This window comes from Alosa alosa, chromosome 22 (genome assembly GCF_017589495.1).
Source record: "Alosa alosa isolate M-15738 ecotype Scorff River chromosome 22, AALO_Geno_1.1, whole genome shotgun sequence".
NCBI classification, from domain to species: Eukaryota; Metazoa; Chordata; class Actinopteri; order Clupeiformes; family Clupeidae; genus Alosa; species Alosa alosa.
Window position 1 is genome coordinate 4,361,653 of NC_063210.1, and position 20,968 is coordinate 4,382,620.

At 42.7% G+C, this 20,968-nt stretch overlaps 2 protein-coding genes across 2 annotated transcripts; one reads left to right on the forward strand and one right to left on the reverse strand.

Annotated features, from left to right (window-relative positions):
- Positions 1 to 121: 121 nt before the first annotated feature.
- LOC125287288 (putative protein MSS51 homolog, mitochondrial) lies at positions 122 to 9,318 on the reverse strand. The gene is made up of 7 exons (XM_048232877.1): positions 9,165 to 9,318; positions 7,691 to 7,855; positions 7,289 to 7,438; positions 5,319 to 5,443; positions 4,484 to 5,047; positions 1,702 to 1,795; positions 122 to 676 (listed from the first exon to the last, which is right to left on the reverse strand). Exons 1-7 carry the CDS (start codon positions 9,284 to 9,286, stop codon positions 469 to 471), a joined length of 1,428 nt encoding a protein of 475 aa, XP_048088834.1. The 5' UTR covers positions 9,287 to 9,318; the 3' UTR covers positions 122 to 468.
- Positions 9,319 to 16,109: 6,791 nt separating this feature from the next.
- LOC125287916 (myeloid-associated differentiation marker-like protein 2) lies at positions 16,110 to 18,147 on the forward strand. Its single transcript, XM_048234000.1, has 2 exons — positions 16,110 to 16,122; positions 16,944 to 18,147. The coding sequence occupies exons 1-2, from the start codon at positions 16,110 to 16,112 to the stop codon at positions 17,729 to 17,731; spliced, it is 801 nt and encodes a 266-aa protein (XP_048089957.1). The 3' UTR covers positions 17,732 to 18,147.
- Positions 18,148 to 20,968: the final 2,821 nt, after the last annotated feature.

Sequence of the window (20,968 nt, forward strand, 5' to 3'; positions counted from 1 at the left end):
TGTGTTAACGACACCGCGAAGATCAAATCGCAATGAATTTTGTCAGATAACTCTCACTCCGAGGCCACATTTCAGACGCATTTCATGTTCGACAAAAATATAAAGGAAACAGACAACTCCGTTGAAGTTTATCTTATCTGAATGTTTATTTTGTTGCTGATTGCATTTCAGGTTTATGACAAATGTATGACATATTTTCAACACTCCAAACTAGAAAAAAGGTCAAGAAGGTAACGAAATCCAGATTTCGTTGTTGTTGGTATAGGTAAAAAAAACACAAACATTTTTGAAAGTAGCCTAATATAAAACACTGCTCTAGTTCATACATCCACAATGCATACACACACACACACACACACACACACATATATATGCTAACAGAGAGATAGATAAAGGAAATAGAAAGGGTAGAAGTGTGTGTGTGTGTGTGTGAGAGAGAGAGAGAGAAAATGGTCCACGTCTGAGCCTTTAGGCTTGTTCTGCCTCAGCCTCTTCCTCCTCTCTCTCCAGCAGCCCCTGGAAGCAGATGTAGTGGGCGCTGCAGTAGCCTGGAGGCTTGTTGGGGCAGGCCTGCACCTGCTCTGGCTTCTGGGATTTAAAGGGATTCACCCCAGCGGCCTTGATGTGCATCTCCAACTCCAACAGGATCTGAAGGGACAGGTCATATTCTGTCTCGCTACACATACACACACACACACACACACACAGAGGAGGACAAACGGAGAGAAAGAGAGAGAGAAGGAAAGAGAGAGAAAGACAGACAGAGAGAGAGAGAGAGATTATGTTAGCCATTATGCAGTTGACAAGTTTATTCTTCCACTTCCAGCTCTCTGCACTAGGAGGCGACAGGTGACCAGTAATGCTTTCCTCAGTAATATTTTCATTTAGAATTCTCTGAGGGACACTTTGCTAAACAGTACAGACATTCTTGCATAAGGTTAATTCAACTTCTTGTTGCTGCTTGGTGTATCTCCTTTTAGTTCTGTTTATTTGAGCTGAAAATGAACAGTGTGAGAAATGAGAATAGTGAACCAGTTAGAGAGAGGTGAGACCTATGGTGATATTGGATAGATATAACCAGTGATTAAAGTGGGATTTGGCAGGTGGGGGAACCCTAAAATCCAGTGTCAATGCAAAAATATGACTCACCGTTGGACAACATATTGTGTATCGTGGTGTAGCAATACTTTTTGGACAAGAATTGCTAGCTTCTTTGTCACCTCTGTACACCCGAAAAATTAACTCACCATTTATTTTAACAATATCATCGCGCTATATCGTTGGTATGAAAGAATATATTATATTAATTTATCTGAGGTGGCAGAACTGCATTCCTCTCTGCCGCCCCCCCCACACTTTAACCCCTGGATAACCTCAGGGGATGTCTCCAGGAAGTGTTTTCTTTCAGACAGCTTTAGTTCTCAATACATTTCTCATCCAAATAATTATCAGCCACGTCAACAGAATAAGAGGTTTTAAGAGAAATGATTGAGTTGGTCATAAAATAACCTGAATAATCACACTGTTTCTTAATTTCACATAAGGCTTTTAGTATACATGCACATGCACATGCACAGCCAAAACATCATTACTTAACAAGAAAGTACCTCACAGTTTTGTTTGGTCAGTTTAAAGTGTGATTAATCTGGAACTATGGAGGTTCATGTATTGTTCTTCAACTTTAGAGACGTGTTTACTTACTTAAATGTGGTAAACATTGATGCAATGTTGTAGTCTCTGAGCAGCAGTAATGTTGGCAGCCACCCCTCCCCTAAACTCTGTGTTGCATGGAATCCTGGGAAAGCAGGCAGAATAAAGCACTGAGTGATATTATCTGCATCTGTCAGTGACAGTTCCTATTTCATCATTTTCTTATACACAGAAGACACATCATCCTCTGCATAATATGTTGTGCGGATGTGCTAAATGTGTCCTATCTACAGTGCTGCTATAGAGAGGATGAGCAGCACAACGTTTCTGTGTGTGCTCATAACAGAGAACCTCTCCTGGACAGCTCAGGAGAGCCAGTGTCCCAGTACCCATCATGTGGTCCTTCTGCTGAGGCACCAGTGTTTTGAATGGTCATGCCAATAAGGCTCAGTGAATTAAACTGAATTGAATTGAGAGCATCCTGGTCAGCTGCATCACTGGATGGTTTGGAAGTTGTACCACCTCCAACAGGAGGACCCTGCAGCCCCTAGTGAATGTAGCCTCCAACAGGAGTACCCTGCAGCCCCTAGTGAATGTAGCCTCCAACAGGAGGACCCTGCAGCCGCTGGTGAATGCAGCAGGAGAGACCACTGGTGCCTCACTCTCCTCCGTCCCGGACATCTACAACATACGGTTAGCTCGAAAAGTATTGCGGGCGACCCCGTCCCACCTCTCACACAGCTTTGTGAGTGTCCTGCTCACCCGAGAGAAGATTCCGGGGCCTCCAGGCCCACACACCTCAAGACTGAAGGACAGCTTCATTCACCAGGCTGTCAGGATGACCTGGCCTATCTGCCCTCCCTCTCCCCTCTGCCCTCTGCCACCATGAAGACTGGACATTAAACACTGACCACCCAACATGTGCACATACACATTCACACAAAACACCACCCACATGTGCACATACACATTCACACAAAACACCACCCACATGTGCACATACACATTCACACAAAACACCACCCAACATGTGCACATACACATTCACAAAAAACACCACCCACATGTGCACATACACATTCACACAAAACACCACCCACATGTGCACATACACATTCACACAAAAAGCACCAGACACTTTGATTTTGACAATCTTTTTGCACCATTTGCAGTACATGGTATATTCAAACATCTCATGTGCCTTGCTGCCCTTCTTTGTGAATACTTGTAGTTTGTCATACTTTTTATCTCTTCCATTGTCGCCTTATTGTTGTTGTTATTGTTGTTGTTTTGCCCTATCGTGGGCCTGAGAGAAACACAATTTTAAACCCTCTGTATGTCCTGTACATATAGCAGAATGGACAATGAAGTTGACTTTGACTTTGTCAGGGGGCATCCTGTACATGCTATATGAGGGGCCATTCTTGTGTAAGACCTGGCTTGAATAAACTATTCCCTAGCTCGCTCTCTTACTCAATGTGTGTGTGTGTTTGTGTGTGTGGTGCCATTTGCCCTACACTGGCCTGCTCTGGCTAATGTGTTGTATATTTAGCCCTATGACGGCATCCTGTGAGTGTGGCCCAGGGAGCATGGGCTTGGAGGGATGAGGATGTCTTTCCTGCTACTTAGTGGATTGAAGGGACCTTTCAAAATATTTGTTCCACTACTTACTTTACTGAGGATCTGACCTGTAAACAGCTGTCAACGCTCATTGCCACCTCTATGGACAGTCAGCCTACAGGTACGTGTGTGCGCGTGCGTGTGTGTCTGTGTGAGTGTATGTGTGTGTGTGTGTGTGTGTGTGTTTCTGTTTATCTGTCTGTCTGTCTGTCTGTCAGTGAGTCAGTCTTTGAGTATGAATGCATTTGAAGGAACTCTGTATAGGTCTCTATGGGAGATATCAGTTGCAACTTATGTGTGTGTGTGTGTGTGTGTGTGTGTGTGTGCCAAACACGCTGTGGGTAGCTGCTGAATCCAAACATCTATAACGCCAACATTGCCCACCTGTCCTCATAAATCAAAGCAATAAATGTCAGGCTGAGACACTCATAGACACACCCCATCTAACACACACACACACACACACACACACACACATGCACACCAGCTCACATCAAACACACGGCAGCTCCTCATCTTACATTGCATTCCCCTGATGAAGGCCTCTGGCCTCTTGGCTGCATCTTGATACACAGACTGCTTAATGACATCTAAGAGAACTGATATATATTTTCTAGATTCTTTCTTGAATTTCCCCTGGGTATCAATAAAGTATCTATCTATCTATCTATCTATCTATCTATCTATCTAGATGCTAATTGTATTGTATGGTGCAGAGGTCTCAGCCACTTGATCTTCACAGCTTTGCAGGAGACCCCTGCTGACTGTTACTGTGTGTAGAAAGGTATCCGTTTGTGTTTCTGTTTTGTTATGTTTGTTTGGTCTGTGTAGGGCTGTAGTGGTAAAATAATAATAGGTGTGATCTGTCTATGAATTCTGTGATCACGGTAAGGTGGACTGCACCATGCAGTATCGGATTTTTTAAAAAGGCATTCAGAACATGTTTGATTATGGTGAAGGTTATTGTCCAATGTTTATAACAATACCAATGGTATTAAATGGTTCCTAGAGTGTTGATGAGTGTACATATTGTGAATGTGGATGAGACAGTGTGACTTTTGAATGTTAAAAGTTGCAATTGGAGAATAAACTCTTTTGAGAGGTGGATAAACTGAAATTTCAGTGGTCCAGAGGATAAATTGCGTTAAGCCTCCACTACAGCCCTAGGTCTGTGTATGCATAAATAAATCATATGACTACTGTACATTCATACCTGGGTGAAATCCCACCACCAGGTCTGGTTTTGCTGCCTCCCCTTTCTCCACCACATCTTCCCAGAACTGGTGGTAGAGGCCCTTGTATCCGCTGATGTAGGATTTCCCTCTGGGCCCAAAGGCTCTCAGTGGGGGGCGAATGGCCTTCCCCTCCACCACCTCCGGCCCCACCATCACCACCTCCAGGCCCTGGTGTCCAGGAAACATGTGGCTCAGCTCATCCATGTCAGTGACTCGGGCCTCCAGAGTCTCCTGGAGGGCAGCTCCCACCAAATGAATGGTGAGCGGGCGGGAGTAAGGGTCGAGGTTGAAGAGCCTGATGCCCAAACCGATGGTCAGTGGCCGAGACAAGAACTCAGTGCTCACACGCCACATCGACTCTCTCAGATCGGCCTCTTCTGGGCGTGGTCTGCTGACGCTCTTCCAAAGCTCCGTCATGAACTTTCCAGACAGGATGGGGTCCATTCGAGCGGTCAGATCCCCCTGCATGGAGAGCCAGTCTTCCCAGCTGTTGATCTCTGCAGCGGGACGCGTCCATGCCTCCGTAGGAAACGGGAGAGCACCTGGAGCAAGTAGAGTGAGGTTATTAAATAACCATTTTCCTGACAATACTATCCATCCTAATATACCGGTATATATATATATATATATATATATATATATATATATATATATATATATATTGAATGCATTATGTTTTAGGTTAAATGAAAAAGTGGGGACAATGTCTTACCAAAATGATTTTAAAAGAATTTGGGTTATAATAGGTCAGTTAATGCATTGTCAAATTATTTATTTTTAGAAGATAATTTTTGAACAGATGTACACATTTACCTGCTGAAACTAACCATTCTACCAGCCTGTCAATTGCCACTAGACGTAACTTCTTGCAGAACTTCTTATGAGTAGGCCAGTCCTTCCTCTGACATTCTTTAGAGCAGTAATACAGATTTAGGCACCTAAAAAAGCAAGAGAGAGAGAGAGAGAGAGAGAGAGAGAGAGAGGGGTGGTATAAACACTAACATAATAGATTTCCAAACTTGGACCTAAAGAGATGAGCTACCACATTCAGTCATGCACAACACAATGTCTGTTCTGGCGTGGGGCAATGAGGATATACAGGTGGTATGTTCACATGATCACAGCAGCGCTCCTCATAAACTCTGACCTTTGCTTGTCTGCGGCAAAACTCAGCATGCGCTGTCAAGACGGCTACCATGGGCATGCCAAGAGTGGCACAGCAAGGGAGTGCTGGAGCCAGGTGGGAATTTACAGGCTGATTGCATGGCAACCAAAGAGCATGACTCGCCCGTTTAGCCGCTGAGATCATGCAGGCGTCCTGTCCTGTCTGACTCCCAAAGCTGCAAAGCCCTGGCCATACATGGCAGTCACCCTCAGGGGACCAATCGTAGTGCCTCCTACATAGAGCACCAACTCCAAATAGATTAAAAAATGAAATGAAAGAAATAAAAAAATTTAAAACACAAATTAAAATTAAAATTAAAACACAAAAAAATGAAAATAAATTGATTTGGTTTCAACATCAACATGTGTCTGTCCAGTGGTATTTCATGGTGCCATTCTAGACGAATAAAATACTAAGTGACGGCATGGATGATAATCGGCTGGCTACTGCTGGTTGTTATTTAGAGCTGTGATTTGGCACCAGTTGTGTTTGTTGGTGAGATACTGAGGGTTGTTATCACTTGGTGTCCTGGAGTGGTACTAATCAAAGCCAAGGCCACAATCCCTTCTCACTTTCACAGCCTTCCTTTATGGGAGGCCACACGGGTCTGGCTACTTACAGCTCTCACCCTCTCTGCTGACCCACAACAGCTCTCACCCTCTCTGCTGACCCACAACAGCTCTCATTTTCTCTCTTTCACTGGAATGTGCTGCAGTCCATTTCATTCCAGCCATTTCCCAGTTCTTAATCACTCCCACCTTTTAGACACTCCACAAATCCGTCCTCCCTCTATCTGTCTCTCGTACCCCTGAATGTTGTAGAACTGAAACCTTTGAATACTTGAATTACATAATATCAGATAGTTATCTGACTATTGTGAATTTATATGTTTCACTAGAAATTGTATACACACACACACACACACACACACACACACACACACTACTGGTCAAAAGTTTGGGGTCACTTAGAAATTTCCATTCCACTCCATTTTAGACAGAATACCAGCTGAGATCAGTTGCATTGTTTTTTTAATCAGGGCAGCAGTTTTCAGATTACATTACATAATCTGATATAATTTTAAAAGGTTAACTGAGAAAACATTGAAGAACCATTTGCAAGCTGGTATTCTGTCTATAATGGAGTAGAATGGAAATTTCTGAGTGACCCCAAACTTTTGACCGGCAGTATATGTAATAAGTGCAAATGTGTGTGTTTGTTTAAATGTATGCATGTACTGTATCTCTCTCTCCCTTCCTCTCTCTTTCTCTTTGACTCTCTCGCTCCCTCTCTCTTTCTTTCTCTTGCTCCCTCTCTCTGTGCGTGAGTGATGGCACTCTAAGTAAGCACTTAGCTTACAAAATCACGAGGGTGCTGGGTGGTGAGTGGTAAGCTAATCCTTGGAAAACGGTAAACACACAAAACACACACACACACACACACACACACACACACACACACACACACACACACACACACACACACACACACACACACATATATAACTGTCACTGTCTGAGATACAACACGCATCAATCAGGAAAAGTGTCTGGAAACAATGTATGTTGTGGTGTGTGTGTGTGTGTGTGTGTGTTTGTGTTCTTGTGACCTCACTTACTTTATGCAACGCTTAAGAGCCTTTGGGTCTGGCAGGTGAGCAGGGAGTTTCTGACAGGCTGCACAGAATTTAAAGGTGTCCTCCAACTTGTCAAACATCTCCTTATTAGTGTGAAAGGTTGCACCTCTTATCTTCCCCTCCATGGCATTCCTGAAGAGAGGAGAGAGATCCAGATAGCAGATCTTTTTTACATTTAAAAGATAAAGGGAGGAGTCCAAAGGATACAATGAGGTGGGTTCAATAATGTTGGTGGTACAGAATACAATCACACACGTCTTCACTGGCGATGTTCAATATCTGTCTTTACCTGGTGGTACACACAAAAAATGTTTGTCTCCCTGTGTGTGTGTGTGTGTGTGTGTGTGTGTGTGGGTGTGTGTTAGTGTGGAGACTGAACCTTACCTGTATTCTCCATAGTCCTTCATGTGGAGCTTGTCCAAGATGACTTTGGAGAGGCCAGGGACATTGGAGTCCAGTGAGTAGAAACCCAGCTGGTCAGAGAAGACACTGTCCAGCCCGGGAGCATAGGACTGGGGCAGTGCTGGCACAGGGTCAGCCATGTTGGTACTAAAGCAGCAGAGGAGAGGTACGGTAAGAAGGACTTTGAGACGCCATGATGCTTGATTTGTGCGAAGTTAACTTCGCTCTCTCTGGAAACAGTAGTTACTCAAAAACTATAACCGAGGCACATTTGTGTAGCAGACAGGTATTACAAAGATGGAGAGAGAACAAAAAGTGGCACATGCTCTATGTAGGATACAGCTGATATTTTAGAGGTAGTGTTTATTGTGATAAGCATTATTATCAGTCCTAGCACCTGTTGAGACACTGTCATATTTTGCTCTGTTGTTGAATCTTTAGACAAACATGCACACACACACACAGACACACACACAGACACACACACAGACACACACACACACGTGCACACGCACCCGCGCACACAAACACGCACATACACACACACACACACACACACACACACACACACACACACACACACACACACACACACACACACACACACACACACACACAGTCTGTGTGCATTTGAGTGTAGGACAGAAGAATGTGTGGAGTGCGTATACTGGTAATGCGTAAGGCTCACTGACAGACATCCTACACTTTGGGGGCCACATGGGGGAGTGGGGCACAGGGTTCCATTAGCATACTGGAAATGATCCAGGCAGTTTACCACCCTCCACACACGCAAATGCACACACACCCGCACGCACACACACACTTTTAAATTCTAAAAATATTATATTTGACCATTCTAATTCAAACATACATTATAAAATTATGAAGAAGTACAGTAAACACCCAAGGAGACACATGTCCACATTCACCAGCCTTGGCATATAGAAACATTATCTTCCCCTGGAGGCTGTATATCAATGCACACTCATGCACACCGAAAAATAACTTTACAGACAAACAATAATCTATCTTGAATGTGTAGAAATGCTTACATCTAAAGTATAACTCTCTATAATCTCAAACCAATTGAAAGGTCCATAAAAATATTTAGATCATGGTAAATATGAAGTTATACACAATTAAATTAACTTCACCCTATTATTATTCATACTTAATTTCTTCTCTCTATATACAGTATATATGTATATATATATATATACATTATATATATATATATATATATATATACACACATTAATATATATATATATATATATATATATATATATATATATATATATATATATATATATTTTATATATATAAAAATCTATAATCTAAACAAAAACCCAAAGAGTTTTGAAATCAATACAGTGACGGTCAGAGTAACCACACTGAAGAAATTCTCAAGGAAAGACAGAGCAAGAAAGTAAGCGAGCTAAAGCCTTTACTCTACCTGCTGCTGGCTGGAGAAAGAGGAGTGTCTAAAGGGAGCTGATCCTCCACATTCAAGGGGTCCCCCACCCCGCCCCTCCTGTCCTCTTTCTGCCTTTTTATGTATCCCTTTTTTGCAGTCATGTGGTCACATCTCTCATCTTTCTCTCTCTCTCTCTCTCACACACACACACACACACACACACACACACACACACACACACACACACACACACACACACATACAAACTCACACACACAAACACACACACAAGCACACACACACACACACACACATACCACACACACACCACACACACATACAAACTCACACACACACAAACACACACAAGCACACACACACACACACACACACACACACACACACACACACACACACACACACACACACACACACACACACACACACACACACACACACACACACACACACCCACACCCACACACCCACACACACACACAGAGTAGACACTTGGCCAGTAGGGGGTAGTCTGTCAAAAAAAGACTGAGTGAGTTATGGTCATCAGAACAGCAGCTCCGTGCCATCTGTCACACGATGAGGGGCTGAGAGGGTGGCGAGGAGAGAAGAGGGCAGAGAGAGGACAAGAAATGACAGACATGTGTGAGTGAACGGAGGAGGAGCCTTGACATGCAGACAGTTATGGAGAGAGATGAAGAGAAGGCACATTTACAAGTGAATCATATTACTTTAAAAATGTGTACACACATAGCAAGTCAATGGTAATACTAAAACTGATTTCATACAACAGAGTAGGACTATATGAGGATCTTCTGAGTTTTTAGGATTATGAGGTTGGACCCGCTTTTATTTTAAAACACTGACTTTTTTTTTGCTGTGGACCAAATTCTCACTTAGTGCTTACAACTTGTGATTTTTCCCCACTTATGTAATATACTGTTGTGGCATTCATTTAGTGGCATATTGTATTCCTAACTAATGTTTTATGTTTAAAACATCTCAGAAACTAGAAGGGTGTTATTGGTAGAAAGAGTTATAGTGACTGAGTGAAGTCAAGAATCTTAGTCACCGGGTAACCTCTAGAGGTCACTGTAGTGCCTGAGGCATGCATATTGTAACCTGTGTCCTTTCAGGCAAGTCCTTCCACTCGGCGGGCATTTTGCAACGCTTTTTGGGCACTTATCGGGCATCTATTTCGGGTAGAACTGCGTGTGTGCAATGCTTCACGTATCACAACACACCAACCTCGCTCCAGCTGCGAGATCACAACACATGATTGGCACACAACACATGATTGGCACATGTCACACAACACATGATTGCCACATGTCAACTTTTGGCAGCAGAAGGGGTGGACAAGGACAACTGCCATATTGGCGTTACAAACTAACCCCATGCATTTCTATGGAGGATTTTTTGAGTGCTGTGTCTCCTCATTAGAAAGTCTCTGACAAGACCTCACACTAAATAGTGGGTAGAACCACAAATGATAACTCCTCAACCTGATCTGCAGTATTTCTTTGATAAATGATTATGTATGTATTATGCCATTTTTGTCATGCATTTACAATGTCTCCTATTTATGTCATGCATTTACAATGTCTCCCACATTCAGATATCCCCTATAAACGCTAGGTCAAATTCAAATTATTTTCCTCAGTAGTTCCTTGTTGGTGGAATGAGTTGCCCAGTGCTCTCCGTTCCTGTGATAGTTCTGGGTCTTTCAAGAGGGGTCTAAAGGCATATCTGTTCAACATGCAGTTTATTAAGCTTTTCTTATGCTTTATGGTTTGTATATTATAGTATTTATTCATTTTCATTAGGCTATTGATTGAATTGACATTGTTGTTTATTATTGCCGTTTTCCTTGGTGTAGTCTTGCCAACTTTTTAAATTGTTTACTGTTAAATTTAACTATTGTATTGTTGTTATTTGCATGTTGCTTTGGACAAAAGCCTCTGCTAAATACCATAACCATAATTAGGCCGGGGAAGCCCCATACGAACTTTCAGCAAATTTGGGATTTTTCCCTGCAGTTCTGTCTAGCCAAGAGGTCATTGAAGCCCATTTTCAATGTCTGTAAAACACGGGCACACAAATACAATCGCTCATCAGGCATGGACATGTATTTCTTTGGAATGAATTAAACAAATGCATTTAAAACCTTTGTTTACAAGATTGCTACACTTCTGAAACGATTCGGTAAGAGTTTAATTCACCAATTTGAATTTAATTTCACTACTAGTTACACTCCTGCTGGAAGTTGTTCAGTCAGTGAACCTTTTCCAGACCCACTCTCAATTCAGAAGAGTCTGGGCTCAACAAGGCTAAGGCGCGGGTATAAAATGGCTCATTTTGGCAGATATCTAGCGCCCCCTCATGCTTATCTGGCACTTACATGAATAATTAAGTGAGCTTTACTCTGATTGGTTGCTTTGCAGCCAAAGTCTGCCCACAATAGCCTTCAGCTACCATCCTCTTCAGCTAACTTGCTGCATGGCCTAAGTCATCTGTCAGATCCAGAGACTGGACCCAAGCACAGATGCTGTTCACAGATTTATTTGCAGGGGGGAGAGCCACAGGCAAAACAAGGCAGTTCAAACAAATCAACCAAAAGCAGTTCTTCAAACATCAGAAAAACAGAAATCAGGAAATTCCAATTCAAAATTCCAGGCAAAGTCCAAAAATCCAAACAAGCAAAGTTCAAGAGACTGGATCGTAGTCAGAGTCAAAAAACAGATTCAAAGTCCAAAAGTAGGTTCAGGAAAACAACCAAACAAATGGGAAACTTACAAACACAGAAGTTCCAAAACTGGGCCACCTGAACCGTTGGTGGAGACAGGCCATCATCCTTCTGATGCCAAACCAGAGAAGTGACCCCACTGCAAGACCTAAGAACAGACAGATCTCTGAACAAACAGACAGTTAGCAGGGCAGTTATCTGGACCAGGCTCCTTCTGCAGTGCATTCTGGACCTTCCTCTCAATCCCCCAGGAGACGGCCCCTACCAAACACCTAGTGGGCAGAATAGTTTCAACTGTAAGAGATACCTCAGGATCACTGAACATCAAAGGCATCCACCTCAACAATGAACTGTCGGGAGGGGTCGGGGGTGGTCAAAGTAGGAGCAGTGGTGAATCGTGACTTCAGTTCCTGGAAGGCCCGCTCCACAGCTTCACGCCATAGGAACCTAACAGAGGAACACGTCAGAGAGGTCAGGGGAGCCACTAGTAGTTATGAATAAACCTCCTATAAAAATTGGCAAAGCCCAGCAACTTCTGGAGGTCCTTGTGATATTGTGGAGTGGGCCATTCCACCACCACCTTAACCTTCCCTGAATACATCTCCAATCCATCCTTGGTGATGATGAACCCCAGGAAGGACGTAGTGTGCTGGGGGAAAACACATCTCTCTGCTTTAACAAAAAGCTGATTTTCCAACAATCTCTGAAGCACTGACCGGACATGACTGACGTGTTCTGGGAGAGATCTGGAAAAAATCAAGATGTCATCCAAATAAACAAACTAAAATGTATTTACCATATCCCATAGGACGTCATTAACGAGAGCCTGAAAAACAGCTGGGGCATTGGTCAACCCAGGTACTCATAATGCCCCATGAGTGTATTGAAGGCTGTCTTCCATTCATCACCCTCCTTAATGCGTACCAAATGATAAGCATTATGCTGTTCACAGATTTATTTGCATTAATAATAATAGTAATACATTTATTTTATATAGCACCTTTCTCAAACCCAAGGTCGCTTAACATAGTAGAAGGAAAGCATAACAGGCAGACAAACAATAACAAAACAATAACAATACAAGAAGACAAGCTATTGTGTATGGAGCTATGTGTTGGGTGTAGAGGAGAAGAGGAGAAAGATCTTGAGATGTGCTTTGAAGAAGGGAAGAGATGGACAAGTCACAAAGAGGTTGGGGGAAGGAGTTCCAGAGTTTGGGGGCCAAGGCACTGAAGGATCTGCCACCGATTTGAATGAGCGGGAGGGAGTGTAAGGGGTCAAGAGGTCGCAGATGTGGGGGGGGAGCAAGGTTATGGAGGGCTTTGAAGGTGAGTAGTAGTCAAAGTCAAAGTCAAAGTCAGCTTTATTGTCAATTTCTTCACATGTTCCAGACATACAAAGAGATCGAAATTACGTTTCTCACTATCCCACGGTGAAGACAAGACATATTTTACCAATTTAAGTCCACAGACAAACATAACATTCAAGTAAACAAAAAAGTAAGTAAAAAAGTAAATAAGAGGGCACATATAATAATGAAAAAATAAGAGCAGCAAAATTTGGTTGAAATTGTGCATAGACAGTCAATAAAATACTAGTGCAAAGTCAGGCCAATAAAAGGCTTGGGTAGTTCTGTTTGACCTAAGTAAGAAAGAAAGTGGCATAGTGGTGCAAGTTATGTAAGAGCAGCAGAAGTGTTGTGTTTTCAGGACAACAACAACAAGTTGTAAAGTGTACAAGTGTGCAAGTGTGCAAGTGGGTAGTGCAGGCGGCCATTGTGGGTCCAATGTCCAGGATGTTATGTAGCTGAGGGTGGAGGGGGGGGAGGGGGGAGAGTTCAGCCTCCTTACAGCTTGGTGTATGAAGCTGTTGGTGAGTCTGGTAGTCGCGGGGCGCAGGCTTCTGTACCTCTTCCCAGAGGGCAGTAGATCAAACAGATTGTGGCGGGGTGACTTGCATCACTCACAATTTTGGTAAGCCTTCGGGTGAGGTGGGTGGTGTAAATGTCCTTCAGGGAGGGAGTGAAGCACCAATAATCCTTCCAGCTGTGTTCACTATGCGCTGCAGGGCTTTCCTGTTGTATTCAGTGCAGCTTCCGCCCCACACAGCGATACAGCTGGAGAGGATGCTCTCAATGGTGCCTCGGTAGAATGTGGTCATGATAGTACTTTGTATTTAATCTGAGACAGAACTGGTAGCCAGTGGAGTTGATGGAGAATGGGGGTGATGTGTGCAGATCGTTTGGTATGGATGAGTGTCACGACCAAACAAGGCCAGTTTGATTTTGGGGGATTCTCAGTCCCAACACAACCCAATTTTCTGTTCCCCTAACAGGGACTTCTTAGGACCTCCTGACCACAAGCAACATGGACACACAAGTGCAGATTATCAATATTTATTAAGGATAACCTCCCCACAGTCTCTTCCCACCATACATTCTGCAGCAGTAGGCAATTACAACACCAGGAACAATACACAGCATTCAAGTGAACTACGAAGTATAACAGTTGCATAAATCACACCACAAGGCTGGGCTAAACTACAAGAAAAGCCCACTCGATATAGAGAACACCACAAGGCTAGCTACATCAGCACAGCAAATCCCCATACAGTCTACTGCTGCAGTTCTCAGACCACCTCCTGTAGGGTGGCTAAATCTCACATCAATAACACACACAAAACAGAAAATTAAATTTTACACAGGGGGGAATCCATTGGCCCTGCCACAGCCAACACATGAAATCCCCCAAAATCAAATAACAGTAAATACCCAAACAAAACCAAAATCAACTAACAAACCACCACCACATTTATACAGTCAAGTCCATATTAAATGTCCATTGCACATCCCTGTACTTAACTGGCGGCCAGTAATCCTCCCTATGCGCAGAGTGAACCGCTCACTGGCAGACTCAGTCCGAACGTTCCCACGTCCTCTTCTGCTCGCTGATAGGCTGGGGCGCACCCTCGCACGCACCAGGAGGCTCCTCCCACTCGCCTCTGCAGCCTAGAGGAGGATCAAAGCTGAGGGGTGGAATGGGCAGGTGAACCATCGATGTTAAGAGTGAGACTGTGAGGTTTGAAGAGCATGCTTTTAGGGACAAACAATTTTTGTTTTATCTGTGTTGAGTTTGAGAAAATTGTTTTGCATCTATGATTTTAAGTCAGAAAGGCAGTCAGTGAGGGAACGCTGTGAGGGTCAGAAGGAGAGGGAGTGGTAAGATAGAGTTGAATGTCATCTGCTTAGCAGTGGAAATTACAGTAAGACCGTGGCTGCAAATAATCTGGCCAAGAGGGAGGATGTATATGAGAAAGATGCTATTCTTTCATACAAATTTACATCACAGACCACTTGGAGATGCAAACAATAGCCTATCAGATTGATTTGACCATCAGTTAAAGCAATGGTTCGGAGTGAATTTCACCCTAGGGGTCATTTGCATGATGACCGCGAGCCAAACACCCCCAGAAGTTGTTTTCCCTTGGGCGAACATTGGTCGAGTTAGCGCTATCAGTCTATGTAGGCTATCAGCCCAATGTCTTAGCGTTGGCACTTTTGGAACCAAAAGTGTATCTCGTAAATTACCCGACTAATAATGTCCGGAATATTACCAAACTTCCAAGGTAGTACAAAAAGGGTCTGTACTTATAAAACGAGGCATTGGAAAGTTTGTAAGCAGCCTAAACCAGGAGTTTATTTAACACTTGCCTGATAGCTTGAGCTTCTACTCTCTGCTGCTACCGCTACCGATAACTTGATGATATTTGAGTGTGATACAAATATCTTGATGATATTTGAGTTGACCTGAAAATACAAGCATTTATAAAACGTATGCATCGCTTTCTGCCAGGACTTTTACAGGCTTTCCCCAAATCACGGAATCACATTCTACCACTGACTTATTTTTGAACATTATTTTTCTGTCCATGTTAGTTTTTTTTTTTATTCTGACCACACCATGTTTATTTAAAAAATGTCTCCCTAGTAGCCTACCACACTAGAAAGCAAACTACACTAGCTGCTTTCAGACATAAGTGTAAGTCCGCATGTTCTGCGGACATAATGTAAATGAGCTCATGTTTGAACAAAGCGAAGAACATGCAAATAATCTGTTCATGTTCGTGTTCAACCACGCGGAGATTCGGTTCATGTGTTGTTCACACATGATGTCCGCAAGCGATAACAAGCTTGACCTTGAAATTGTGGCGTTAAAGGCGACACGATGAAAACTTTCGGTACACCTTAATTTTGTGCTGGTGCACCTAAATAAAAAAGTTAGGCGCACCAGTGCAACCAGTGCAATGGTTAGCCTGAAGCCCTGATATAAGACTTACAGTTCACAAGGAGTTGCAAGAGAATGGGATTGGAGTATTAGCTGGCATACTTTAAATAGTAGGTGACAATAGTCATATTAAGCACTGCACTGTTATGCAATATGTTTAGTTATTGTTAAGTGCTTTAACGTATACCACGCTTTAACGTATATACATTGTACTCCTCCCACTAACTTCATCATATTAAAGGTTGTATCAGCGATTGCATGCCCAAACCATGCCCAAATCTTTCCTCACGATCCGCTAGCTGCCCGCCCCATGCAGGCCATCAAAAAAACGCGTCTCTGTAGGCAGCCTAGGCTCCGAGATCTGTACACAAAAACAATAGACCGCAACAGTGCTGCCAACTACTCAAAACCAAAATAAATAGTGTTCCAACCAATCTCATGCACATTTAGGAGAGTTTCAATTGCACAGGCAGGAGGGAGTAGCGAGCAAGCTCTCTGTTTTGTTTGAACGTCAACAGAAGTGACATTAACCCGCCGTCGCTGATACAATCTTTAATATGCTACAGACACAGGTGCAGAAAAAGAGGAAGGGCAAAAAGGGAGGGAAGATAAGAGTGGCAATCCCACACCTAGTCATAAAATCACTTACTGGTCAACTGGGTCTATTTTCCTCTCCGCTCCGCTGCCCGCTCCTCTGCTTCTGCCAAGATGGAGAATGTGAAGTGCTCCTGCCTCTTATTCTTGGGCAACCGTGGAATACTGCACATTCTTGAGTTCTTACCATAATAGTGGCTGCATTCTCTACTAAGGCATTAGAAATCCACTGGATATACTGCATTATCATCTGGGCACTTTGTGCCATCTTCACTGCGGTCATCATCATCATCGAGATGTTCCTCATTGAGAAGCTTGTCCTGACGTTATGCATAGACTGGGATGACTTCACCACAGGTGTAGCTTTCATGGGCGTCATCACCACCTGTCCTTGTACCATCTGCTACGGTGCGTTTTACCTCTGTAAAACATGTCTGTGGGACTGGCTTGTGGTGATTGTAGCAATTATGTGTTCCGTGTTCTACTTAGTGGAGTTTGTGATGGACAAGTGTGACTCCAAATGCTCCGTGAGATACCTAGCCGCCTGGCCTGGAATCTTCAAGATCCTGGAGGCGTTTGTGAGCTGCATCATCTTTGTCTTGGTGAAGGACTATGTGAGGGAGCCAGTGGTGATCTACTGTGTCGTTGCCTACATCCTCCCCTTTCCTATCATACCTGTTGTCATTGTGATGAATGTGATGAAGAAGGCGCGAGACTTCCTGCCTTTCAGCCTGGTCCGTTTCGAGATGCTCATCCTCCTCATCTCCGTGTTGTTCTACATCACCACGGCGATCATATGGCCGGTTTATACTCTCAAAGACAACCCTCGGCCCACTCCGTGCCCACCAGACAGCTGTACGTGGAACATCGATTTTGTGATCGCATTCATGACGTTTATCAACCTTATCCTTTTCGTTCTGGAATTGGTGTTCACATTCATGGAGTGTTGTGACTTTAAACGTTCCTAAGGCACACATATGGATAACAAAAGATCTTTCTCTCTCTGCTGCTTTGTCTCTCTCTCTCTCTCTCTCTCTCTCCCTTGCACTGACACACACACAGCCAGAAACACACAATTAAGCAACTTAAACAGCTCTCGTCTTTGGCAATGACCTGTTACAGTCTCTATCTTTTTGTTCAATATTAATTAAATAATTAATTTAATTTAATGTATAGTATGCTATGTCTGGATGATGTTTAGAGATCTAACTTGGGAGACTTTTTGGATTGTCCTCTTTAGCTTATTCAGATGCTGATTTACACAGTTGTGACCATATAATCTAATTTGTTGGAAAGCATGCTGTTGTTTCCCATATTTGACCTTTACCCCTGGTAATCAATAAATTATTCTGCTTATTTCCCTAAAATATCATTTGTTTATTTCATGACAATTTTTGACATTGTAAGTTTTCAGTATTTCACTTTGTGTCTTGTTATTGCCTGAAAAGCAATTCACCGCTGAAGATCAGGGGCCATGTAATGTATGTTGTCTCTTACAAGTCTTCAATGATTATTCACATCCTACCAGAAGTGAACATGTAAAATAAATATTCATGAACCAGGTTACAGAAAAGTTTTGAGGATGTCAAATGCCTTAAACGCTGTTTGTCTTGTAAAGTTATTGTGTTGTCAGTATAATAGACATGATAGCGGAATCTAAACATCGCCAGCAATGCCACTCATCTGCAACAAACACACACACTATAAAATCCAACAGAGACAATATTTTTTCTTGAAACATAGCCAACTTATACATCCAAATAATTCAGAATGCATAACTTACATGGATTTCAATTCAACATTGATGTATGAATTTGACCACTGTCTTGTATTTCTTAATTTCATCTCTTAAGAAATGGGCTTTTAAATGAGTTTCAGTAGACTCAGGTCAGAATTACTGTAGTAAGAAGTAAGATCTTATTTTACTGTGTCAAGGCCAGATGGGGAGGTGGAAGGGTAGTGGTTAAGGAGCTGGGCTGGCAGGCAGTAGCCAGAAAAGATGTAGGTTCAATTCCAGGCGTCCACAGCTGTGCACCGGGGACAATGGCCCTTGTAATATTGAGATATGTAAGCTGCTTTGGATAGCACACATAATATAAACATTATCTGCCTAACTTTACTCTTAGTCAAATTGAATTTGGTAGTTTTAGAGCTAACATTTGCAAATACATTTAGTAATTTACCTAGATATCAAAGTATAATAAAGATACAGTGTCACTAGGATAGTGATAGTGCAGCTACTACTCAGAATAGCAGATCAAGTCAAGGGAGGGAGAAGAGGGATGGTCAGGATAGGGAGGAAGGTAGTGGGAAGTGCTAGATTACAGTAAGCATGTCTGGCTGCTAGTAATGCTAAGAGAGAAGGTACTCTCAGAAGAGTTGGGCCTTTAGAATGTTTTTTCCAGCCAATCAAGGACAAAAGTAATTTTGCACTATTGTTTCACACTAGTAAGTGTAAAGTTTTCAAGCAATACAACTCATAGTCCCTAAATCTTTGCCAGTTTTCAGTGTTTCATGTCCTTTTGTGTCTCAAACAGTGTGTAACCCTGCCCTACAACAGTCATTGATTTCACATCCAACATATGTGTTTGAGTTAGCATGGGTAAAGGAAATCACCCGCCTGCCCAACATGCCAGACAAAGGAGAGTCACAGACTCTAAAGTGTTTATCTTAAAATGACAAGAGAGAATTGTGGTCACGCAAAGACATGGAAGAACAGGAACTCACATGGGAACTGAAAATGAGTACAACACCCACTGGAGTTGCATTACTTACTTAAACAAATACAAAACTTGCAACTATTATAACCCTGAATGGCCCTACTGTACATAAACAGACGCAGGGAGTAACAAGAAGCCAGTAATTTGAAGTAGAGGTGTCAAAGACTGGCTTGTGTGGTTTTGTAAAAACCTAAGCGAGCCCATTGACAGCGACTTGAGTTTGCAGGTGCGGGATACTCCCAAACTGTGCAGTCTCCCCTAGTGACAAGAGAGAGCTGATGTGCATTTTAAGCATCATTAATTGTCCAAAAGTCCATATGAAACTGAGAAGAACACACATAGAATTCTGCTCCACACACCCAAAAGACTAGTTTTTTTATTAACTTATTTGCTACTTCATATGTCAAGTTGCTTATTTTCTGTTTTTATTTACAAAAAAATAAACAGTTTGGTTGTTAATAATGCATACATTAGTAATGAATCTAAGGCTTTGATATGTGTTGTTTTTCAGAATTGTTCTAGAATGTCTGCCTATCACACAGCACTTGCCAAATATTCAACACATGTCAGTCCCATTGCTAGAGTACTGAATCTGACACAGTTCTGATGCAACTCATTTATGTCCAACAGCCGACTTAATAGCACTGTCTTTGACTATACTGTAAGAGAGACACCATAATTGAGGTATCAGTCTGTGTCTTTTTTTCTGAGTTAATTCCTTGCACATGTGTTCTTTATGGACAGAGACAAACAGCAGCGCTTGCTGTTTAATTCATTACTGAATGCCATCAAGCAAGGGTCAGTGGTTATCACCACCACATACAGTATATACATGCACATGCATTCACACGAGCACACACGTACCATTCATGCAGATGGTAACACATAGACAACAACAACAACAATGCTCTTTACAGTGAAGGGGGAAACTCACTTACTAACCACCACCAGTATCCACCTGGGTGATGCACGGCAGCCATGTGCCAGAACAAGCTGAGGTGGAGAGTGAGGAAATGAATGAATGAATTATACTGGAGGATGTTTATGGGCCAGAGTGAATAAGCCAAGGTTGGGAATTTAGCCAAAAAGTTGGGGAAACCTCTTTGAAATACATGGCATGGAATCTTTAATGACCACAGTGAGTCAGGACCTCGGTTCAACGTTTAATCCGAAGGATGGCATCTCCTACAGCACAACATCCACATTACTGCACTGGAGCATTAGGATCGGCCAAAGGGAATGGTGCCACCTACTGGCCACCCACCAACACCACTCACAGCAGCAACTTAGTTTTTTCAGAGAAGTCCCTCATCCAAGTGCTAACCAAGACCACACCTGCTTGGCCTCAGTAATTCAGCAGAGAATTACTCACTATACCTGTTAGAAGAGACAGAACAGACAGGACAACTCATAGACTGTATATATACTGTATATATACAGTCTATGGGGCAACTACTTCAGAATCCCCCTTTGCCCAACTAAGGG

Excerpts from the sequence above, each read along its gene's own strand:
- LOC125287288 (XM_048232877.1), bottom strand. The coding sequence starts at position 9,286 with ATGACTGCAAAAAAGGGATACATAAAAAGGCAGAAAGAGGACAGGAGG. Across the intron at positions 7,439-7,690 it reads AAGGACTATGGAGAATACAG|GAATGCCATGGAGGGGAAGA; the intron begins GTAAGGTTCAGT and ends TCCTCTCTTCAG. Across the intron at positions 1,796-4,483 it reads GGTGGTGGGATTTCACCCAG|GATTCCATGCAACACAGAGT; the intron begins GTATGAATGTAC and ends CTGCTTTCCCAG.